The 23,858-nt window shown below is 37.7% G+C and overlaps 1 protein-coding gene across 3 annotated transcripts in view; it reads right to left on the reverse strand.

Annotated features, from left to right (window-relative positions):
- Nucleotides 1–229: 229 nt before the first annotated feature.
- PPP2R5E (protein phosphatase 2 regulatory subunit B'epsilon) overlaps nt 230–23,858 on the reverse strand; it is a 76,859-nt gene continuing 53,230 nt past the window's right edge. For all 3 annotated transcript variants that reach the window (XM_080344786.1, XM_080344785.1, XM_080344787.1), the window contains 11 exons: nt 19,057–19,158; nt 16,891–16,983; nt 12,015–12,145; nt 11,871–11,930; nt 11,113–11,221; nt 10,305–10,358; nt 10,158–10,208; nt 9,268–9,387; nt 7,304–7,431; nt 4,971–5,072; nt 230–2,412 (listed from right to left, as the gene is read on the reverse strand). In XM_080344786.1, the coding sequence (XP_080200912.1) occupies nt 2,313–2,412; nt 4,971–5,072; nt 7,304–7,431; nt 9,268–9,387; nt 10,158–10,208; nt 10,305–10,358; nt 11,113–11,221; nt 11,871–11,930; nt 12,015–12,145; nt 16,891–16,983; nt 19,057–19,158 (1,050 nt within the window). In that variant the 3' untranslated portion in view covers nt 230–2,312. The remainder of the gene's footprint in view (nt 2,413–4,970; nt 5,073–7,303; nt 7,432–9,267; nt 9,388–10,157; nt 10,209–10,304; nt 10,359–11,112; nt 11,222–11,870; nt 11,931–12,014; nt 12,146–16,890; nt 16,984–19,056; nt 19,159–23,858) is intronic.

The following is a 23,858-nucleotide window of genomic DNA, read 5'->3' on the forward strand; positions in this document are numbered from 1 at the left end:
CAAGGTGCTTTTTCTCATTTCACATTGTTGTGTTTTACTCCACCAGGTGGAAAACATGATTTTTATTTTCCTCCATTCTATCTCAGCTTTTTCACAAATGAACAAAGTCTTTAGGTATGAGTTTAAGTCCACTCTCTTGTAAAGCATTATCATTTCGCACAGAAATCACACTTGCAAGTATTTTTTGGTAACAGAAATAAAAGACTGTCAAAATCAAGGGGCTAAGGGACATGATTTGTTATAAATTTATTTAATCTTCAGTATTTCAGCTTGCACCTTTGCTTCAGCACTTCAAAATAAAATGTTTCAACTCTGACAGTAACTGCCTAATTTACAGTGTCCCAGTCAGTGTTCTTAAAAGAAGCTCATATTAATCCCATTAAACTACGTTGTGTTTGGTGTTGCATATGACTAATTCCATGGTTTTTTCCAGAATTAACAGTGTCGAGTTTTTACAAAACCCTTGAGTTTACAGCATTTGTGTGTGCAGACCCAGGAGTACAAACTGTGACCTGATAATCCTGAAACAGTCAGTAGTCTAGGAGGGAATTATTGTTTTACCTCTTTTCCGTGCCTGAAAACATGAAAACTTCAAATCCTACTGTATATTTAAATGGTAGGAAGAAAAATATACAAGCTTGTATTTATACTGTATTTCTATCAATGGCAACAGGTCATAAATTCATGTTTGCAACTATCACAAAGACTCATGAACACCAATTCAGTTTTATACTGTAAATACTGCTGGATTGATGGTTTAGGATTATCAATTCACTGTTGTCATATGTCTATAACAGTTCAAAAGCATCCTGGAGAAAAATCCTGAAACACATACCTTTCGGTATATAATAATGCAACTGCATTAGCTAAATATATACTGTACATAAGTCTTATCAGCATTTTACCTACCAAAGATGTAAGATTCCACTTTCAAATACAAAGCAGATAGCCAATAATGTATACTTATAATACAGCCCTCTTATTTGTTTTTGTATTTTTTTTTCTTTTGTTTTAAACAATTTGGTCACAATGCACCTTTGATATAAAAGCATTTTAAACTTTATTATTAATACTCAGAACATTAGGATTTCCAGAATTTTTTTTCAGTAGCATTTGTAGAACCACTTTTGGTAACAAATACAGTAGTTAGGAATGAGCATCCAGATGAGAATGCAGAAGTAGATTATCCAGAATCCTTTCCAGCTAAGACCATAGGGCTGGTACTGTGATGAGTAATAGTACTAGAACCACAAAAACACTAGGGTATGTTTCTTAGAGGCTACATCCTCTTTTGCTGGAACACTTTATAAATACATATTAAAAAGTAAGGCAACAACTCCAAACAGTCCAAACTGCTACCTCCACCCAATTTCCAACTAGATCCATGCCCACTGGGGATCAATTTCATGCTTGCACTGTTTAGTGTTTGTCTTTATTCTTTCAAAATGGTCCAATAAAAACATACTGTAATAATTTAGCAATTAGTATGTCTAAAACAACTCCAGTACGTGTGTCCAATGCTCTACCACTAATACTGGTTAGGTACCGAAGTCCAGGGTGTTACCATTGCCCGTTTTTAAAGGATTGTGGACACTAACTTGGGTTTGCAATAAATAGGTGCATGAATCCAAAGCTCCCTTTCCTACTATGTTTATCACCTACTTGGTTTTTGACTCCTAATGTTCAAATTAAGGAAGCACCAGAGACAGCCTGGTACTAAAAAAATGCTCACACCAGTAAACAAAACTTTTATTCAGGACCTATGTTTTTCATGGCCCTGATCTGAAAGGACATTCAACTTATGAAGATGTGCAAAAGGAAAAGAAGTCAAATTACAGTAAAGTTATCCAGAGAAGGAGGATGTTACACAAACTCATAAGGAAATGACAGTCTTTTTTCTCTTTTACTATAAATACACTTAACAGTTTAGCAGAAAGACAAGCTAAATTTTAAGATTGTTCACATTTGAAAGTTGTGTTATACTCTCTGCTAACGATAAATAAGGAACAGGTCCTGACAATGGAATTTGACATCGCAATTTTCATCAACAGATCTTTGAAGACTGGTTTTAAAGAAGGGTTAAAACAATGATTATGTTTGCAAAGTTCTGAGAAGTCCATCTGCTGTCCAAACTTTGGATTAAAGTCCTTATTTTTTTCCTTTACTTAGAGACAGGTATATACAGTGCTGTTGTAATAATGAAACAAATGTGAAATCTACTGTAAAGTTGCACAATACAGAAAACTGTTGCTCCATCTTCTACTACATAAATGTGTGACTCCACAGGTTAATAATGCGGTTTTGTTTTTGTGTTAAGTTGGAATTATTCCATCACGTCTAAGACCTCTCTTTAATTCCAAATCCTCCAGTTTTTTCCACAGTTCTTCACGCTCTTTCTCTTTCTTCTTCTCACTGACAGGTGAAATAAAACAAAGAGTTAGCAGGAGAGAAGAGTGTAGAATATTTATGCTAAAAAATATATAGTTGACATTAATTAGCAGCACTAATTTTCCTGAATGCAACCGCAATTTCCCTAACAGATATTTAATTAACTTTTTCTTTTCTTTTTGCTACCTACATAAGTATCACTAAACAAAGCAGGACGAGAAGAACATCAAATGTCAGCTGAACAAAGTGTTCATAGACACTAATTTGCAACGCTAAAGAAAGAAATGCATTGGACTTTTATTGCAGAGTAAACATATCATCATTATAAAAATTAACATTTCAGGACTAACTCCCACTTAATTATTTTCAAGTTTCTTTATTTAAGCAAGGTATTTTCTAATCTTATGAGTAGCAGCCACTTGTTAGAACAAGCATTCCCTTATTCTTTTAGAATGACTGTTCTCAATTACATTGACTGGTTCCTTCCACATAGTTTAGGCACCTGCCGAGGGAAACTTCAAGCTACAAGATGTGCCTTTTCTTCAGCGATTTACTCTTTTTCCTTACCAAATTCCTACAAGATCTATGTAGCATTTGCTTTAACAACTTGAATGGCTGATTCAATGAAATTAAACAGCTCACCTAACATTTACTTTACCTGCATTATTTGCTTTCTAAACTTCCTGTCTCTGCCACAGCTTTCTTTGAATACATCTCCTTGATATTGCAAGGTACAAAATGCTTCCAATTTCTATGAAATTACTTTGTAGATTCAGGTGAAATGGAAATCTAACAATTCAGATTCTCTGATTCTCTGTCATTCATTAGAAACACTCCTACACATCTTGATTTGGTCAAAGTACTAACATCTGGCTCATTTATTTTAAGTTCTAATTTCCCAAGAGTATTTTAAACATATAAATAAAATACAAACAACTTTCAGATAAATCCCTGAAGAACAGGGTTGTTGGTTTTGTTTTGTTTTGTTTTTTAGAAAAAGAGCTCACTGTCACTAGGAAGTATTTAAAATTAAATATAAGTGAAACAGCCTGACATTTTCAGGCTATTTACCACATATTTCATCTTCTAATCATTACGAAATATGTACCTGCTTACCTAAAAGACTGTTAGAGGATGATCACCTCATCCAACTTACTCATGTGACCTATCGTAGTCATTAATATTGAACATCTTTCTCCTGAAACTTTAATGATATCAAAGCGACCCTTTTGAAATGCAGTCATATTAAGATGCTAAAGATTTTCTGTAAACGTTAAGGTAAATATCCCAGTTTATACATGCAGACATTTCCATGTTTTGAAACGATAAATAGTAAATAAAGACGGCGAAATGGTTGGGACCAGCCTCGATAGGAGATACAACATCAGTAGGTGCAAGAAAAACTCTTTGTGCAGTTCAGTCAGTAAATCTCACCCACGATCCACATCCAGGACGTGCTACTGCAGTGCCTGGTTCTGTTCAGAGCAGAGTTCCTCATCTTATGGGGCAAAGAGCAGCCGCAAAATTGATTTAAGGCACTGAGGTCCCTCAGTAAATGGCTGGATTAGAAGTTCAGTCCTAAAATTCTTTGCCTTTCCAGGCAGCGTTGTCTCAGCTGCCCGAGCACTCACCTATTGAGAAGTCATCGAGCCCCTTGGCTCAAGTACAGATCTAAGTCTCTAAAAGCAAAATGCTATATTAATCAGGCATTTATTTTGTGTATAAAGCTCACAAAACTCAAAAAGTTTGGCCTTCAAGAGCCTTTAGAGACTAGACAACCCTAACCAGCTCTGCTGACACCAGGTTGGCCTCCAAGAGCCTTTAGAGACTAGACAGCCCTAACCAGTGCTGTGCTTTGCGTGGGGGACCCTGCGTCACAGAACAGGTGTGACTTAAATGAAGTTGCAAACTGTGCAGAGTTTCTGAAGTTTCCTCATTTTTCTTCACCTGGCATTTTGGATAAGCTGAAATTTTTGAGAAAAGATGCCGCACTAAAACTGGAAAATGAAGATCAAGGAAAACAGGAGAAAAGACAAAAACACTTTGCTGGGGTGGAACTAATGGTTGTATGAATGGTGTAAGTAGTGGATCTTGCATGCTAAAGATTCAGGTACAGCAAGAGCTCTGAATAAGAAACAAAAGGATTGAGAGATGCCTCTTTGCTCTAGGACCACATCCAGCCTAAGAACAGAAGTTCGGAAAAATCAAATCTTAGGGTTTTCCCTCCTATATCTTCCTAAACCTCAGTGAGACTTTTTCCAAGTCTTTAACCGTTGTTTTTCTTTTTATTATTGACAATCTTGATTTATTTAATCTTTCTGGAATGTGGCATGAGAAGGAATTCCACAAGGAATGTGGATTCCCAAGTAAGGCAATGGATACTGTACTTCGTAAAGAGAAAAGAACAAGCTGTACATGATATTATCTCACATCTTGCAAAGAGAAGGCTAAGGAGCGTGCAGGGAGATAAATGAGTCATCATGTCTATTATGTGTGAGATTATGCAATTGCACCTGAGTTCAAGGGAAAAACTAAACAGCAGGCCTTATGCACAGCTGACAAAAAAAGCTTTAAAAAGTTACCGCTGACGATCTGACTTGTAAGTGGCTGTCAGCTCATCAAACATGGTGCTGTTCATTTCCATAAATGCCTTCAACACGTTGTAGACTAAAGCCACAATAGCCCTGTGAAACATTAAAAGAGAAAAAGAGAAAGGAGTCTATTAGTTACAAGTGAAATCAAACGTGAAATAAAAGTGTCTTCTCTTACCGGCATTTCTGCGACCAATTCTGCTTTTGCAAGTATGATAATGTAAATTCTTTGATTTCAGTGAAACTACTTTCAATTAACATATTTAAAGGTAAGAATCAGCTTTCATGTCTCTACTGACTACTTAAATGGAGCAAACCAAAACTCCAGGGTAAAAGGTAACAACAGAAAGCTATTACACATAACTACAGACTCTTCCTTCATGCTGTGGAGCAATTCTGAGTGCAACTCCAGGGATTCAAACCATGAATGCTGGCAGAAGGAACAGAATTTAAACACGAAATGGGAGTGATTCATACTTCTTTATGATTTTTCTATGAAGCTGAATATTCAGTGCATCTATGCAAAATACAAGGCTGTATTTCAAGAGCAATTTCCTTGTACTCATACATTTCATATTCATTTTCACTTTGATACAGCAAAAAACTCTTAGAAAACCTGCAAATTCTTCAGACAAATGCCGCAGTATCTGTGTAAAACTGTGCGTGTGTATATATATATTAAATATAAATATTATATATACATATATAAAAAATTATTAGTCTGTCTCTCTAATCTCTGCCTACTTTGCCTATTATTGTTCCTGACCCTACCCAAGAACCAATACACCACTGCTTATTTGAATTAGAGTTGCTTAATTGCATGAAACATGACAGGTATGATCTGTTCATACAGGAAGAAATTATGTATAATAATAATTTCAAAAAGGCTTCAAAGGCATTTTGTCCTACAAAGGTTAAAAAAGGTACAATCAGTTTACTTTCATCCCAACTGCGAAGGGCAAAGGGAAAGAACAAAATCTAAAATACTTTCAAAGAATTTTGAGTATATTATCAATCAAGAGATCCCAGTTCCTGATGCTTGTCATATACAGGCATGGGGCTGCTCAAGAAATAGCTCTTCAGCCAGGAGGCAGCAAAATCAATGTTACAGGTGTTACCTTTGGAGAAAACCTCTATAGCACACAAACTATATGGCATTTCTCACACTTTACCCCCATTTATTATTCACCTCTCTCAATAAACTTTGTCACCTGCATTTAAAAATGTTCTGATAAATATAAAAATTCTTTAAACACCTTATTCATTTTACATGTATCTTAACCTGGCTTGTGTGTCTAAGGCACAACATTCCTGTGGGTATGAAAACTCTGAGGACGGGGATACTGGAGCACTCATTGCCAGAAGCATCCCAGTGCACACTATAAAAGGCTGGGCAGGTTGGAGCCTGGTAATACGTTAACATGCCACAGAAAATGTCTTTTTGTGACAAGTTTAGTTACAGAACCTTTCCAGTAGCATTAGACTCATCACAAAAACCACAAACTTGAGGTTTGGCTAGATACAGAACAAAAGGACTAATGTTTTTCAAGATGGAATGTTTTACAAATACTTGATAGGGAGGTCTTAAAGCAACTGGGACTTGAATGTAGCACAGATCATTAAAAAGACTGGGTTTACCAATCGGTGAACACTTTGACTTAGAAAAACTTTTCAACTGAAGTTTAGAATACACGGCACCTAACTCTAACAGTATATTCCATTAAATCACTTTTGACTAGGTCATTCAGTTTAAAAATAAAAATTCCAAATTAACAAGATATCAATATGAAGCAACCACTCTATTACTGTGTGTAATAGAGAACAGCTGTATTTAAGTAAATCTAGAAAAAACAACCCAAGCTAAGAATATACTGATGTCTTTGTGTTTCACAGCTGTTTAGAAAAATCCTAGTACCAGAGGTATCAGCATCATCCATGATACTGTCACAGGGCTTTACCAACACCACACGATATTATTCTAGACAAGTTACAATCAGGCTTAAGACGCTAACCAGTTTATAAAAAACTGTGTAGGAGAAATGCCTGATGAGCAATGCTTTCTTCAATAACAATGTAACATCTAATTTCTCTTTTCTCCAACTTGTGAGAAGGTCTATTTTAATCCTGTAAGGTACTGATTTTTGTACACATACCAGATAATTAAAAACAAGTCAAATACAGACTAGTTTATATTGGCATTAATGCAGCTGCACCTGCTCTTGCCAGCTTTGAATTTGGATCTCTCCCGTTCGGATGTTCTTCAGCAGACATACCCTAAGTTTATCAGTGATACGTCAAATGGTAAGATAAATGACAAAACTTACGGATTCCAGTGTTCTTTAGAAATCCTATAAAGGCTGGAAAACATGATGGGAAGTATAACATTTGAATTCTCCTCTATCAAACTCATTATGTATTCATTATTCCAATAATACAACGCCCTCTCAGCCACCTAAGAGTCAAAGGAATAAAATATTAACAGCAATTCAGGTATCTATAATTCTGTCATTTTCTGAAGGAAAAACAAATCACCGGGAAACTTGACAACGATGAATTAACAGGAATAATTAACTTTGGAAATAAAACTCTAATCAGCAGCACAACATGCACTGAGTGCACCCTTACTAAGTTTGCAGATGACACCAAATTGGGAGGGAGTGTTGAACTGCTCAAAGGTAGGATGGCTCTACATGGGGACCTGGACCAGCTGGATCTTTGGGCTGAGGCCAATTGTATGAGGTTCAACAAGCCCAAGTGCCGGGTCCTGCACTTGGGTCACAACAACCCCAGGCAGCGCTACAGGCTCAGGGAAGAGTGGCCAGAAAGCTGCCTGGCAGAGAGGGATCTGGGGCTGTTGGTTGCCAGCATCTGCTCATGAGCCAGCAGTGTGCCCAGGTGGCCAAAAAGGTCAACAGTATCCTGGCTTGTATCAGAAATAGAGTGGCCTGCAGGACTAGAGAACTGACTGTCCCCCTGTACTTGGTGCTGGTGTGAGGCCACATCTTGAAATCCTGTGTTTAGTTTCAGGCCCTTCATCACAAAGAAAGACATCGAGATACTAGAGAGAGTTCAGAGGAGGTGACGAAGCTGGTGAGGAGTCTGGAGCATAAGTGTGATGAAGAGCGGCTGAGGGAACTGGGGCTGTTCAGCCTGGAGAAAAGGAGGCTGAGGAGAGAACTTATCACTGTCTACAACTACCTGAAAGGAGGTTGGAGCATGGAGGGTGTTGGTCTCTTCTCCCAAGTAGCAAGTGACAGGACAAGAGGAAACAGCCTCAATTTGAGCCAGAGGAGGTTTAGATTGGATATTAGGAAAAAAATTCTTCACAGAAAGGGTTGTCAGGCACTGGAACAGGCTGCCCAGGGAAGTGGTGGAGTCACCATCCCTGGAGGGGTTTAAAAGGCATTTAGACGAGGTTCTTAGGGACATGGTTTAGTGCTAGAGTTAGGGTTGGACTCGATGATTCTGAGGGTCTCCTCCAACCAAAATGATTCTATGATTAACAGAATGAAGAGATGTCAAGCGTAGGGAAGGTACCAATGATAATAATCACCTTGGGGAAGAGCTGGTGAGGGTAAGAGGGGAAAACACTGATCTAAATTACGCTAAAAACAAATGTAGTCCAAGAAATAGCTGAAAACAGTCACATCAGCTTCTGTGCCTATCTCTTCTTCACTTATAATTCAATTTAAATCCTGTTCATTCCTCTTCTTTCTGTTACGCAACGTGAAGAAAACAGGCTATGAGTTCTCCCACCTCTAACCAGACATCTCCTTACAGAATGAAGTAAATGGGAAAACAAGAATGCTGCACAATATTGTGCTAAAAAAGGGAGCAAATAAACCCTACATGGTCTATAAGTCCACGGGCCATGTGGTGAGTACCCATCAACTGCAGTCAAAAGGGCTCGAAGTCTCAAAGTTTAAAGCAGGAGGATCAAACTCAATTTCACTGGGGCTCACATCAGCCTCATGGTTGCCTTCAAAGGGCCAAATGTAATTTGTAAGAGTAGTTACATTTAGTAGTTACATTCACACATTTACACATTTATCCTGGTTTAAGGCCTTATGGGGCTTAGAAAGGCAAGTTCTGTGCAGTAACCTCAGATACATCTAAAAATTCATGGAGCTCAGAACTGAACTTCCACTGCAACATGCCCTCTTGCATAGAAATCCAGAAGACAGGTATTTAAAATCACATAATATAAAATAATGTTTACATTTGGGGGTGTGTTATGTTTGAAATCGAGATTATACATTCCTATATGACAATAACCTCTACCACTGACCTGAAAATGAGGGCTAGAAACACACTTGGCAATTTGTTTAAACAATGGTTCCTGGATTTTGACAAATTGTGACGGTTCGATGACATCCAAGATTTCCTCCAGCTCTCCTAGGAACATGACCTAAAGACAAGGAAGGAAGCATTCAATACAAAACCTCTGAATCACCTTGATCAGCAAAATGCTGATAACCCTCAAACCACTTCAGGGAAAACTGGAAACCTCACTAGCTCAGAAAGACCCTCTCAAAAAATGGGATCAGTTCTACCTTTAGTAGCTTCTAGATTCAGGCTCTTCAAAGGACGATGAGTGTGGGCAAAGGCTTTATTTAAAGGAACAAAATTTGGAATAGCACTGGTATATCCATGCTAAAAAATCTCTTTACTTAATTTTTGGAAACAATATATAAAACAACGGTTTTGTTGTGTCACAAAATCTCATTAGGGAAATTGAGATTTGCATCAAGAATTTGAAATAAAAATGAAAAGGTCTAACTACACCTTCTACGTGCTTAGTGGGCAAATGTCAGACAATAAAATCTCTTTCATCCTCCCTGGAAAAATACTATCGTTACATATAAACAATTCCAAATCTAAAAGAGTTTCCAATCTATCCTCGACTATGCTTACTTTCTCCTTTTTAAAGCAAAAAGAAACTTCTCTGCAGAAAAACCGGTGCTTATTTTGTGAACAGAAAACGTGGTTATTAAAACTTTCATAGTAAATACTGTCCAGAAACTCATAATTCAAATATGGAAAACCACCTAGAAGAATTAATACCAAGATCCACCACAACATGTGCTATCTACCTGGAAATATCTAAAGATTCCCTGCCTACTGTATTGTAGAACAAAATAACTCTTTTAAGTTTTGTTAACAGTAGCTACCACTTACCTCTTTCTGACTGCATGTTTTTGGCCAGAATTTCATTAAACCTCTAATGACCTGGATTAGAAGGAAAAAAGAAGTTACATTTTTTACTTTTCTCTCAACAGGGTAGGTAAGCTGTTTATGATGCAAAACTATGAAAGAAATAGTTACCGGTTCTGTGAGTGAGGGGTCTTTCTCCAGAAACTGTACTATGCAATAGGCCAGCTGTGAAGAGGTAAAGATTTAAGAAAATGACATTAGAACATTTCTATTAAAACAAACAAACAATGTTTTGAAGCTTCTGTTACTCTCTGAAACTGTATTTTTCTACACATTTTTTACATCATCACAAACATAAACTCTCGCAAGATGAGCCAACACAGCTAAAGCCTGGAATGATATTTAGAGAGCACAGCTTTATCAGAATAAGAAAGACTGCACTATCTGAAAATCAGAGAGAAAGGCAACAGGTATCACTTACTGGAGGAAAAGTTATGTCATTAAAGCTAGATGTATAAAAAGATATATGAGAGCATAAATGCAGTTTTAAAAAATCTGTGATGATGCAAAGATTAATCAAAGATTACACAAAAAATGTGGGTATTTATATTCAGGAAACTGCCAGGATGAAGAAGAACCTTGACAGCACCAGACTAAGGAAACCCAAACTTCATCTTGGGAGAGGGAACATGAGAGGCAAACTTGTGAGAATGGGAAAACAACAGAGGGGAAAAGCTAAACAGAGAGTTTAACTACTAAACAAAATCCCCCCAAAATAACAGATGTATGTCGCACTTTAATTATCCAATCAGAGGACAATTACCATACAAAGGACATTAAATTATTGCATTTTTTCCACATTTCAAAACCTTCCTTCCACCCTTTTTGTGTTACACAATTAAGTTTCCAAAGCAGCATTAAAAAAAAATTATCATTTTAAGTGAGCATAAAACACCGTTACAATGTTTATATTTTCTACCTGTGCATGGAAGAGTGATAAACTCCTGACAGTGTGTAAAGGGATCAGCACCTTCACCAGGAACTGTTTATGCTCTGCCTTTAGAGGTAAAGCAAAACCATTGATAATACTGGAAATTAAAAGAAAATATATTTGTTAGTGTTATCATCACAGAAAACATTACTGAGGTCTGAACAAGCACTTTCCAGATTAATTTAGCTTAGCAGTCAGCACCTGTTTGCAAATTGCAGGCTCACACCATTTGCAAACAGGTGCTGACTTTGTCCTGCTTTATATTAGCAGTGCAGTACATATGTAAGTAGCAATTCAGCTCCAATTCAGGAATAATCATATAAACATCTGCACAAACCTGTTGCCAAACAGGTAAGACCTTGCCTATGTGGTCTGTAAATTCATATGAGCAAGGTGTTCTTGAGTAATTAACTTACCAGAACTAGATTTACTCAAAATATTCACAGTGTTAGTGTGCTCAAAAATATATATATATATTCTGCAGGATGTAAGAATGAAAGTGCATAAAATTTAACAAGCACATACACAAAGACAAAATCAATCCAACGCTTTTGGCTGCAACTTGCAACCGGTTATATAGTCTTGGCAAAGATGTGGCAGAGATTTGCACGTGGCCTTAGAGAAGAGCACGTGTGCACATCTGTTTTCAGAATCAGGGCTTATAGCAATACTTTTTCTGAATCCAACACTATTCTAACGTGTCCAGAAGGAAGTTTGAGACAGATAATAAATAAAGACTGATTTACCTTCCTAAAATTTCCAACAGCTCAGCTACGCCATTGAAGTGTTCAGTTTCATAAACAAATCTAAAAAAAGAAAAGTGAAATATAAGTAATATATCAGTTTCTTAAAATGTTCCTACGTGAAAAGTACCTTCTCCCACAACTTACCGTAGAAAAATATTATTAATCTGTTTTCGGATAAATGCTCTAAGACCCAGAAACTTGCCATAAATTCTGTGCAAGACTGTTTTTAGGTAGTCTCGTTCTCGAGGGTCTTCACTGTCAAACAGCTCCAACAGCTGTGTTTAAAAGAAAAAGAGAACTGAAACAGTAGACATTTGACAAGTATGACACACAGATTTCTATATAAAAATTAAATTCATGGAAGCACACGCACATAAGAATTCAATATCGATGTCAGCCAAGCTGTAGAAACAGAGTATTAAAAAAATCTGTTGTAATCCCAGCACAACATCATGAAACTCAGTTTATTAATTTTCACTTCTGACATAACAAAACTTTGGAAATCGTCAAAAACTAATAAACTTTTGATTAACTGGCTCCAAAATGCTGCCTCCTTCTCCCCAGAAATAAATAAAATAAACTCTTAGACGCTCTCATATCTACAAGATAAGACCGTTTGCCTCTTACCATCCACCATTCCTTCACTCTGCAGAACTAAAAGATCCTCATTTGCTCTAATATTTTGCTCTTACAACATTGTATCAAGGTCACATTTTTCTAATTGCTTGTAACTTATATTATGAGCTCTTAAGCCTTCCCAGTGATTGCATGGCCTTCAGGCTCTGGAACGACTCAACAGTGAAGTCTATGCCAGCACTGGATCTGCTGTCATGGGATGAACACACGAATCAAAGCATCGGGAGGAATTAATCTTCCAGGTTAAACAAAATGGTAAATTTAATATCCAGTTTAAAAACAAAATGAAACAAAAACCACAAACGAAACCCCACAACAAACACAAACACACCCACCTTTACTAAGTAACTCTGAAATAAAACTTTAAAGCAGCAAAATGATCATGTTGTACTTGTACTTCATCTTTTTTGGTGACACAACGTTGGCTATTCTGGCAGACTTTTGGAATAAGTTAGAAGGTAAACTTTATTTAAAGCCAAAACCAACCAACTACAGCAACAAAAACCAACCAACCAACCAAAAAACAACCAAGCAACAACAAAAAAACCCCACAAACAACAACTCCCTCCTAAACACACATAAAATTGGGAAGTTTAAGGTATTCATCATAAGCAACGAGAAACTCTCTCACATGAAAAAGCAAGCAACTGTCAACCAACTTGCAAGAGAAATGAAGAGTCTGCCAAAGAGGTCTTACAAATGTATAAGATGACGTCAGAAAATTATTATAGGAATAGTAGAAAACAAAATTATCTTGGATTCACAAATAGATAAATTATAACTACCTATTATAAGCAGATACGTCAGTGTATGTATACTACCTGATCCCTGTTTAACTGCTACACAACTTTGGGGAGGTGAAAAAGAAAAGAAGACAGAAAAAGATGATTAAAAGTGCTCAAATTGTCTGGGATTTTGCTTCCTGGCATCCAGGTTTAGGCCTGATGTACATATGCTACTTCATTGGTTTGGATGTTTCTGTAGGTCGTAATGAGATCCCACTTTCTTCTCCTTGCAGTAAGAATCCGTGGTGGGAATTTTCATGAGGCAATGATGAGGTTTGTGAGCTGCCCTCCAGAGGTCATAAACACATCGCTTTGTTCAATTAGTTCTACAGCTAAAGAAATAAATAGTCACCCCATCCTTTCCCAAATAGCAAATTTCACCCAAAGACAGCAAACAGCTGGAAATGCTGATGTTTTTAAATTTCTTACTAGATTGCTTTTAGGAGCAAAATATTTATATTTCCAATTCTCTTATACTGATCCTGTATGGAAACATTGCTGAACTAAGACTCAGTCTCTCATTAAAAAAAGACAATTATTTTGATATGTCCAATTTGTTATCAGGTTTCAACAATAAAGTCTTATTTTTAAGGATAAGCTGCAAGATGTCCATAATTTATTTGACTACTCTGACACTAAACATACATAGAAAAGGGAAATAAATTTTCCAAAATAGCAACCTACATAACACAGACACTTGTGGATATATTTTAATAGTATGTCTCTTAGCAACCACTGCCAACCTTTTCAGACTGTATATAAGCCGGCTTTAGCAATGCACAGTTACACTGTTAAAGCACAGTGTTTTATCAAAACATACAGGGGAAAGCCAGAAACACAAAAATATTCAAGAAACAAAAGCAAAAAGCAAACAAGAAAATGACCGAAAAATGCCCATTTAAAAACCTATTTTTTCATATAGGCATTCTTACTGCCAAGAAACACTTTATTATGGAGTTTCTCCCATAAAAATAAAAACATATAATCTTTTTTTTTAAAAAAAAAGGAGAGAAAACTGATTTCAAAGACTGTCACATTTGTGTGGTCAGTGTCATGAAACATCACAGAATCAGAGAATCACAGAATCGACTGGGTTGGAAAAGACCTCAGAGATCATCAAGTCCAACCTTTGGTCCAACTCCAGTCCATTTACTAGATCATGGCACTAAGTGCCATGTCCAATCAGGTCCAAACATGCTTAATGTTCCTAAGTCTCAAATTGGCTTCCAACCCTGTTTCCCCTAAAATAATGCCTACCTCGAAAATAAGCCCGACTATGATTTTTCAGGATTTTTGAGGATGCTCGAAATATAAGCCCTACTCCAAAAATAAGCCCTAGTTACCGTTAGTAAAAAAGTAAATTGAAATAGTGTCCAAGCAGTTACACATGTAAAGAAGTAAGCATCTTTCGGAGCAAAAACTGTATAAGACCCTGTCTTATTGTGGGGGAAACAGGCTATGTAAGTGTCCGTAGTCACAGATTCTTGGGTGTTACTCTAGACACACAACAAAGACAGTAACAAGTGGAAGGACACCCCAGTTATACACATGGTGAACACACGGCAATATATCTTAACCTACATACATAAGGCTCAACAGAACTTCTTGTGGAAAAACATGAATTTTAAATTCACACACTGTGTATAGAAATATATAAAAACGCCTCATCTAACCATGTGGCAAGAACTTAATGAATTCTCAGAATTCTTTTGAACTCTTATGTGTCGCATGATACATTTTCAGATATGCAAGTTTCAAAATCTCGCATTTCCCCTCTTTCGGGAGATATCACTCTTGCATGTAGTATAATAGATTTATACTACTATAGACTAACAGGATTAAGAATAATCTTTTTATATCCTTGTTTTAGACTCATTCTCCTGTGTCAAATTGTAACATGTTTGAATGCCTTGAAAAGGCATGAGATGGCACTGGTCACAACCAACTTCAGCAGCACATAAAATCTAGGAACATCTAGGAATGATTTTCTCCAGATTTTGAAGCAGAACACAGCATCCATTCTAATGCAATCCTGCTGTATCTAAAGAAAATAAAACCAGTCTGGAAAAACCTGTCGAGAGTGATTACACCCCCTCCACCCCGCATGTTCTTCCATCTCCACCAGGTACTGGATGATCAGATCAGTGTGTCCCCCTGTTCAAATTAATATTTAGACGAATAAAAAGGAAACTCCACCATAGGTGTTTGATCCAGACGAAAAATGCTCTCAAACTTAGAGGATGGAAAAAACAAAAGCATAATAATATCCCATTGCTTTTGTAGGGTGAAGAAAGTCTTGTGATATTAATAAGGAAACTAAATTACCTTCTTTGAATTTAAGGTTAGAAATTGCTCTTTTAGCTATGTTTTTTAGGTCTTCTTAATACAAACAATACACAAGGACAACAAAAGCACTACTTTTCTTGTCTGATCACTACAGAGAAAAATAAGAGCTCCATGACAAAGGGGTAAGAGAAAAGTCTGCAGAAATGCTGAGTATCTCCTGCCACTTCTACTTTGGCTTTTCTTCAAGTCTCAGCCTGCGAGGAAACTCCCTTTTCTAACAAAGTAAGAATCTTTCTAAATTTCCCTGATTTCCAAAGCAAGCTATGGACAGCACTAAGCACGAAGTCCTTTCTGACTTTGCAGTTATACAAAAATTCACGCTAGGAACAGAAAACCCAAGACAAGCTTTATTCCCGAAAGCTGAAGACAAAAGTCCTGTCTGTGGAGTGTCCCGGCTTCTCCCACAAAACGTCTTCATTCAGCCACCTCTGTTGCGGGGCCTGTCAAGGCCTGGACAAAAATTCCTCAGCAGAGAAGACCAATTACTGTAGTTTCAAGTGAAATAACAAAGTACAAGAGAAGCCAAACTTCTAAGTGCGGAGGAGGAAGATGAAATATGTGGAAAATACCTGGCTACCAGCTGATGGAGTGACAGAGGCCATATCTGTTTAGCCGTAACGATGGCAAGCAAACTACACAAATAAAGCTATGCATTCTTTGGCAATGTTGCTTATTATTGGTGCTACTTCTTCTTCCATGCTTTTAATAGAGCTTGAACTTTATATGGCCTTTCAGTTTACTTCCTCCCTGACCACTATAGCGTCACTGTTTTCAGTATTGCACTGGGAAGAGGTTTGTTAATGAACTTCTGCCCCTGTGGCCAGTTCTCCAGCAGAGACACAAGGGAGAAATATTCTCCCTTTCCAATAGAAATATTTTAACAATATTAAGAGACATTCAAACTGGTGTTTGTCTCTCTAGATAGCAGCATTTTTGGACTACTTGATAGTAAACCTTTCATTTTTCAACAGTTACTGTTTTAGTTCCCTCCCATAACCAGTTAAGTCAAATATTTTGATTAAGGTATCGAAACTGGAGCAAAGTCAACTATTGTATATATCTATAGCAACAGAGGGTGACATATAAACACACACACACCACTGCCTCTGTATGCTAAAAACTGTCATTGTATATGTTTGTTTAGCCTTTTTCTGTTGCAAATAAAGTTACACTTCCAGATTCAAACCAAAATCTTTTTAAAGGCAATTTTTTCAGAAGCAAAACAAAGTCTTAGAGAAAACAGTTCAGCTTACCTGCAATACAAATTTCTGATCTATGTACTTTTTGGCAATGCTGGGCTGAAATTCTTGGCTTTCCAAAAATCGTATGAAAAACTCATATACAAGCTGCGGAAGGGGTAGAAAAAAAAAGTTTAGTTGATGACTTGATTACTCTTCATATTTTTAAGTATTTCCCTAAATCCTTTTGCTACAAAATACTTATTTTTCCACAGAGCAAAAGGTTTAAAAGATGAAAAATACTCTTCTCCTTTATCAAATTGCTACCTTAGATTTAGAATTAATTACATGACCTTTTAAAGTCAGTTTTGTTCATTTAACTCCAGTCAAAGACATTTCATCACCAAGAACAGACGCTGCCATCTTGTAACACTTATTATCATCTTGTAAAGCTTCCTCAAGTAATTGGAAAGCCCATTTAAAGTGCCCTCTGAACTGCTGAAGTCACATCAAATACAGACATTACGATTCTGAAAGGGCTGGTGAAACAGTTGGAAATATTTAAATTAAATTAGAAACTGCTTAGAGTAGCATTCTCCTACAACTTGAAACGCAGAAGAAGAATACAAACTGGAATTTATTCAGAAGTTCCTAACTTAGTGCAAAGATTAGCCTCGGGGCTGGAGAAAACCTGCTTATTTTCATGCAATTCCATCTCTGCCTAAACTATTCAGTGGGACAGCAACAGACTTTTCATGCAGTGAAGAAAAAGAAGAGTATAAAACCAGGCAAAGGGGTAAGACAGCAGCTCTGATATATCCCTGATTAGATGAGCCACCAGCCAGCAATTCACTCTGCTGAACCTATTCAAGAAGAACATCCATTGAAAACTTTTTCCTTTCTGACCTCAGTGAGTGTGAATATTGATATACTGAAAGGAGAAAGGAAGCTAAAAATCACAGTTTAAAATAATTTTAAAGTTTTCCACGCAAACACTAATATTCTGCAATACTGCTGCTGCTTTATGTCAGCGTTCTCTGACTTCTAAAAGGAAACAATAGGAAATCAAAAAAGGGGAGAGAGGTTTAGAAATATGACATGGAAAAAAGCGACAGCTTACATAACGAATATTAAATCATCAGGAAATCAATTCCATCAACTCCTGACAAATACTTTAGTGCCTTTCTTCCTGACAATGGTAAATCATCCACTGGCTAAGAAATTCCATCATTTCCATGTAAATCATGACTTCTAAAACTACAGCACTAGTGTCAATGAACATAACAGACGTGTATGCTTCTGCTGTTTTCAGGCAGGCAGAGCTGTTCAGAGCTGCCTTGAAGCTTTTAAGATTCTTATTTTTTTGTGAAATTTAAATGTAAATGAGGGATGAAACCTACATTTCAACAGATTCTAAATCTGAGAGCACAAAAGAGTGAACCAAACTGCTCACAGGCAAGGAAGGACTGTACATGCAACTGTCAAATAAAATCCTCATTTCAACCTGAGATCAACTGTGCTTTTTTGCTCACAGCAACTCCCAGACTCCACAAACTGTTACTTGTGCAAGCGGCTTCTAAATTTACTAGTGGTGTAAGTCATTGTCCTGACTCATACAGAGAGGATTTGCATCTATATTTTCTATAAAGGGATTTATGGCATTAGCATCAATGATGCTTTATCCAAAATTACTTTGTTCTTTGTACAATATACCTTGTGTTGACATTTAAGGTGCAGAGGAAGGGATGATACACGGTGACCATGCATCCTGCTACAAACACCTGCAAGCAAACCTTGACCCCTAGAGAGGAAGACTTAGAAAGGGATGTAGTTTCCCATTCATTTTTCTGATCAGCTGCCAAGACTTTTGTAGTTCTGAATCAAAAAATTAACTATCCCTGGTAAAGCAAAACTGCTGGTAGTGTCATCCCCATGATGCTCTTGCTGAGGTTGCTGGGAAACACTCGTGCATTGTGGAAAGCAAAATAATTTTAAAATCAATGAAATAAAACAGGAATATGAGGGACAGCATCAATACAATTTTGAAATCAATCTTCTAACATTTTGCAGATTTCACAAAGTACTCTCCCTTCTTTGTAGGTACTATATTATTGCCATGAACAAGATTAATAAATGTCAGTGTCTCGAGGGCTAGTTCTGACCCACAGGTTACAAAAACCTCAGAAAAATATTAGCTACATTAAGCACTGATAAGCATTTTTATAAGATAATGATCAAAACCTGTAAATGTGGCCACGATGCCTCCAAGGTGGGCTCATCTTCTTCTGGATCAAATTCATTGCTGTCACTAGGTGGGAGAGTTCTGAAGATATTGCAAGATACCTGAAAAGTGAAAGAACAAACAATAAGATCTGTTTTTCAAATAAGTACTCAATTTCAGGACTCAGCATGTCTATACCAACTCTGTCCTCCATCAGATAACCAATATTCCTTTTGTCTGCTGTCTGACCAAGTTCTTTAGCGAGAGCACTTGTCTAAGGAATGTGTCACTTTACAAACCTGCCACCAGCCTTGGCTTTCCCCTTCGACAGGTCTTTTCGTTTCTTCTTTCCACCGATATCCCAGCATTACCCAGTCTACCACCATTTCTGGCCACCACGTTCCAGATGAGTCCACCAACATGTAATTCTCAGTCCCGTTGGGAGCCATGACTGCTTAGGAGTTGTGGGAAATGCCATCAACCAGTGTTTTCATACAACACCTGGTGATTTTCTTTTGCACAGGGAAAACATTAATATTACCTGCTTAAGGTCTCATCTGTTGGCACTTGTTAAGAGTTGCCAGCGCTATTCACACATTGTGTGCCTGGGCACCTTATGCCAAGAGCAGATCTTGGTACTAAATGCAAGCAACAAATAGTATTTGCTCCACACTTAGCCTACTTTTTATTTCATGGTTGGTTCGCTTTGCTTAATCTTATTTAAAGGTATTTTGCTGAGACTGCCTGGCTTTGTGAGATTCATGCTATCAGCAAAGACTGAAGCAGAGTGCTTTCCTGGGTTAATTATAATGCTGAATGGAGTGTACAGCTTATTATGCAGCAAATCTGATAAGCTGCAAACATGCTGTAGGGCCTTTTCTGCACTTTGAAGGCGATGTTGGGTCTTCTTTGCACTTTGCTACTGTGTTCGACCCATCTCTAAGCTGGTTAATCAAACAGCTGGGAAAAGCAGCATGTTATCTCCTAATCCCACCCGTACATGACCCCTTCATAATAGTTCAGACAAACTAAGCTGTTTTAAAAACAAAACTATTATGTTCTTCAACATCCTTACTTACTCTTTCAGCCTTTTACTCCTGTAAAGTTTTAAAGTTAGTCTATAAGGTGTACTTTCAACATGTTAGCAACTTAGTAAGAAAGGGCACTTAAAGCCAAAAGTTTAAAATTCTCATAAAACCAGACGGAAACCCAGTGAAGTTTTAGAATTTGCAAGATGAACAGAGCAGTTTCAGGTACTGCACAAACAGAAAGATGAACCAACAGAAAACTGTAGGAAAATGCATGTGGTGCATGGTAGTGAGGAATATTCACTGAACACACGGGAAAGACAGAGAAGTAAGATAAACCTGTGAGCGTAAGAAAAGGAAGAGATCACATCACAAGAGTTTCTGCTTGGACTTTTTCCTTCTTGCCACAAGAGGGTGTAATTCACTACAGTTCCAGTAAATCCACTGCTACACAAGCCTTCACTGTACATGTCAGTCTCAGGTTTTCAACCTTAACAGCTACAGCACCTATTACAGCCTGATAGATACACAGGCAGACACACAGACAGACAGTGAACTCTGCCTGCCCTGGATGCATTCCTGCCAAGCGATCACCAGCATCCATTAGGAGATTTCTTTTCCTCCCTTTTCCATCCTCAACCCCCCGACTCATTCACTTCTCCCAAGAGCCCCTCCATGGAAAGACTTGTCTGGTCGCATGAGCAGAAGCCAAATAACTGTTCCAGGAACACACACATGTTGTAGTTTGCCCTTCCTCAAGGATTCCTGAGCTGCTCCTCCTACTAGCCCTGATATGAAAAAGCAGGGAGAGGAGGAAAGGGATCAGAATTAGCAGGACAGAGTAGTTTCTGTATTAAAGAGCAGAGCAAAAAAGGGCAGACAGCCCAAAAGAATCCCAGGTAAAAGGGGGAAATGAACCCACTGGTGCCTTGGATCCAAACATCTGTGATTCTCCAATACTTACTGAAGCATTTTTGGTTAATGCTTCACATTCAAAAATCCCAGCTTTCTCAGGATTTGGACCAAAACAGGGAACTACCAAAACCAAAAGCATTTCACAGCTATTTTCTTTTCTGCTTTAAACTTCATTTGAAACAAGAAAGGAATTTTTCTGCAAATCTAACCATACATAAAGAACTGAAACTTGCACCAACAGATCAGAGAAAACATAAATATTCATCAGCTGTTGTGTTTAGAAACTAGAACAAATATTGAATTATGGCACAAGCAAAACCTACAAGGAAAAGTACATGCTTTCAGAATGAAAAGTTAAACTAAGATAAATTCCTTCAAGATTTAAATTAAGCCAAGCCTCAAGCAGTTAGTGCCAGGGCCTTAACAGCATGACAGAAGTGTGAAGGGTTCAGCAACAATTAGTTAAGTGCCAGCACTGACACTCAAATCTTGAGCTTGTAACAAACCCAGGATGATTTCTGCAGAGTGCCTATTAAAAAAGACCAGTCTCACAGCAACTCAAAAGCAGGGGTTTTTTGCACAAGATAATTAACATGCGTGAATAAATGCAATGCACGTTAGAATATCATTCTAGCATACAGTCTGCTCTCTTTAATTTTCTTTTTTTGCTTTAGGAATAAAGATACGCTATCTGGAGCCAAAATGCAGATATTCTCCTGAGAAGAAGAGACAGAGCAGGTTATCTTTAAGTGATTTCCCCAGGTTATCGTAATTTTAAAAGATAATGTGTGCCATTACAGTTACATTAATCACCACAACGCAGCATGATAGCTCATTTACATGCAGCGTCAATTCATAGCGTGTTTATCTAAATCAGTAGCCCATGGGTGGCTAATGGTTATAAGCCTCCAAGGGAAAACCAAAGGCAACAAGATCTTCCATGCATGGACTGCCCAGCTGTACATTAGAGACTCTTGACAGCCACCACACAAAGATGGGAATAAGCCACATCAAATCTGGGAAGAATACTTTTCCTCAGATAGGCATAAGGTAGCTATTTAGTCTTTCCCCCGGGGCCGAGCAGCATGCCAAAATTCCTTCAATTGGACAGCTGAATCATTTCTCTTCTGACCTCTGTTGGATCATCAAGCCAAAGGACATCCCTGCCAGCCTGCTGCTCCAGTCCCCGATGGTTCCGCTCCCATAGCCAACACAAATGACTATTGATCAATCCTGACTTCCCTCTTCCACTGACTCGGAACACCGCCAAGCCCAGATGATATTTTTGTAAAGCAAACCAGAACTCTAATATTCGAGAAAGTTGTATCATGAGAGATCTCCCCTATCACATCCTCAAAGACACCTGCACGCTGTCCCTTTCAGAAGCACGCACCAAACCGCGTGTAGAAAACTCCATCGCTGCTCCCCCGCTACGTGGAATTTGAACACTCAAGTGCCTGAATGCGATTTAATCAATCAGTAAAATCTACCCATAGGCACTGGATCTAACATTTTCAAGATCAAGCTGGAAATGCTGAAATGATAAATTTTTAGATTGGAGATGCCCAGAAAGCTCTAAGCTCCATGTCAGTGTGTCCATCAGGCACAAGTCTGACCAGAAGCAAGATAACTCTTCCAGACAATTACAAGTCGATGCCGATTCATTTAAAACAAACAAGAAGGCAGTGAAGGCTGCTCTGATACCCCCACAAAGAACGAGCTGCAAGTTCTGAACAGATCTGCTGACTGGTGCCTGGCAATGCAGAACTAGGAAACTATAAAAACAGTAACAAGCTTCAAGAAAGCTTTATCACCACATCTATATTTGAAATAACTTTTAGAAAACCAAGTGCTAAGAGGATTAATTCTGAAGTCAGGACTAGTGTTTTGAGAAGACCTCTCTTTGTGCCTCACTGGAGCGCTGTGATGATGCTGAAACAGAAACATTTCACAAATTCCATTTCAGTTCAGCGCTCCTACTCTGTGTTGTCCGAAACAAAGATTTTTATTAGTAATAGCTTTCCTGAACGTAGCCTGAAATGAAAACAAACATACATGCAGGGAAGCTTAATGTATTAGCTATATAAAAACAGGAGAAGTGAATAACCAATTAACTCACAGGGAACACTTGTTCTATTACCAATATGTGGAACCATCCAAACAAATATCATGTATATATGAAACTGAAACCGAGTATTTCTGCACAAAGTTTAAACTACTGTGCATATTATTAATTTAAACAACATACTGCAACTATAAGATGTAATTAAGCCATAACATAAAGCCATGCTAACTGGGAGACAACAACGGTCCCTGGAACAGGTACTCAACTTGTCCTTCTAAAATACATCTGCATATCTGTTTTTTTAAATACTGTTAAGGGATTTCCATATTTTAGAGCCTCAAGTGACTTGGTGCAGTCACTTAGCTATAAACTCTCTATATAACCCACTGAACTGCTCCCAGAAGTTTGACTAAAGTACAAAAAGTAATCTCCAATTTTCTCTTAAAAGATTACAAATGACTCCACCAGCTCTCTTCTCCTAAAGTTTTACTACTAATATAACTGCAGCACTGCTTCTGATTTCAAGGTTGAATCTGCCTGATTCCCTGTTGGTTCTTGTTAAATCAGCAGACCTCTTGTAGATCTGTGTATATATATTTGCATAAGCGGTACGTATCTATTTATATATAGTGTTTATATAGATGTGACACTTTTCAACCTCTGTGCTGCTAAATTGAGAGAGCTGCTGAACCCAGACAGTTGTTGGTTTCTTTGGTTTTAATCCTGCGATTATTTTTGCTTCCTTCCTTTGAGCTCCCACCTGTGCATGCCAAGTGAACTGGGGTACCCATTAAAAGCCAGACCATCTCCCTCT

Source organism: Nesoenas mayeri (assembly GCF_963082525.1).
Source record: "Nesoenas mayeri genome assembly, chromosome: 5".
Classification (NCBI taxonomy): domain Eukaryota; kingdom Metazoa; phylum Chordata; class Aves; order Columbiformes; family Columbidae; genus Nesoenas; species Nesoenas mayeri.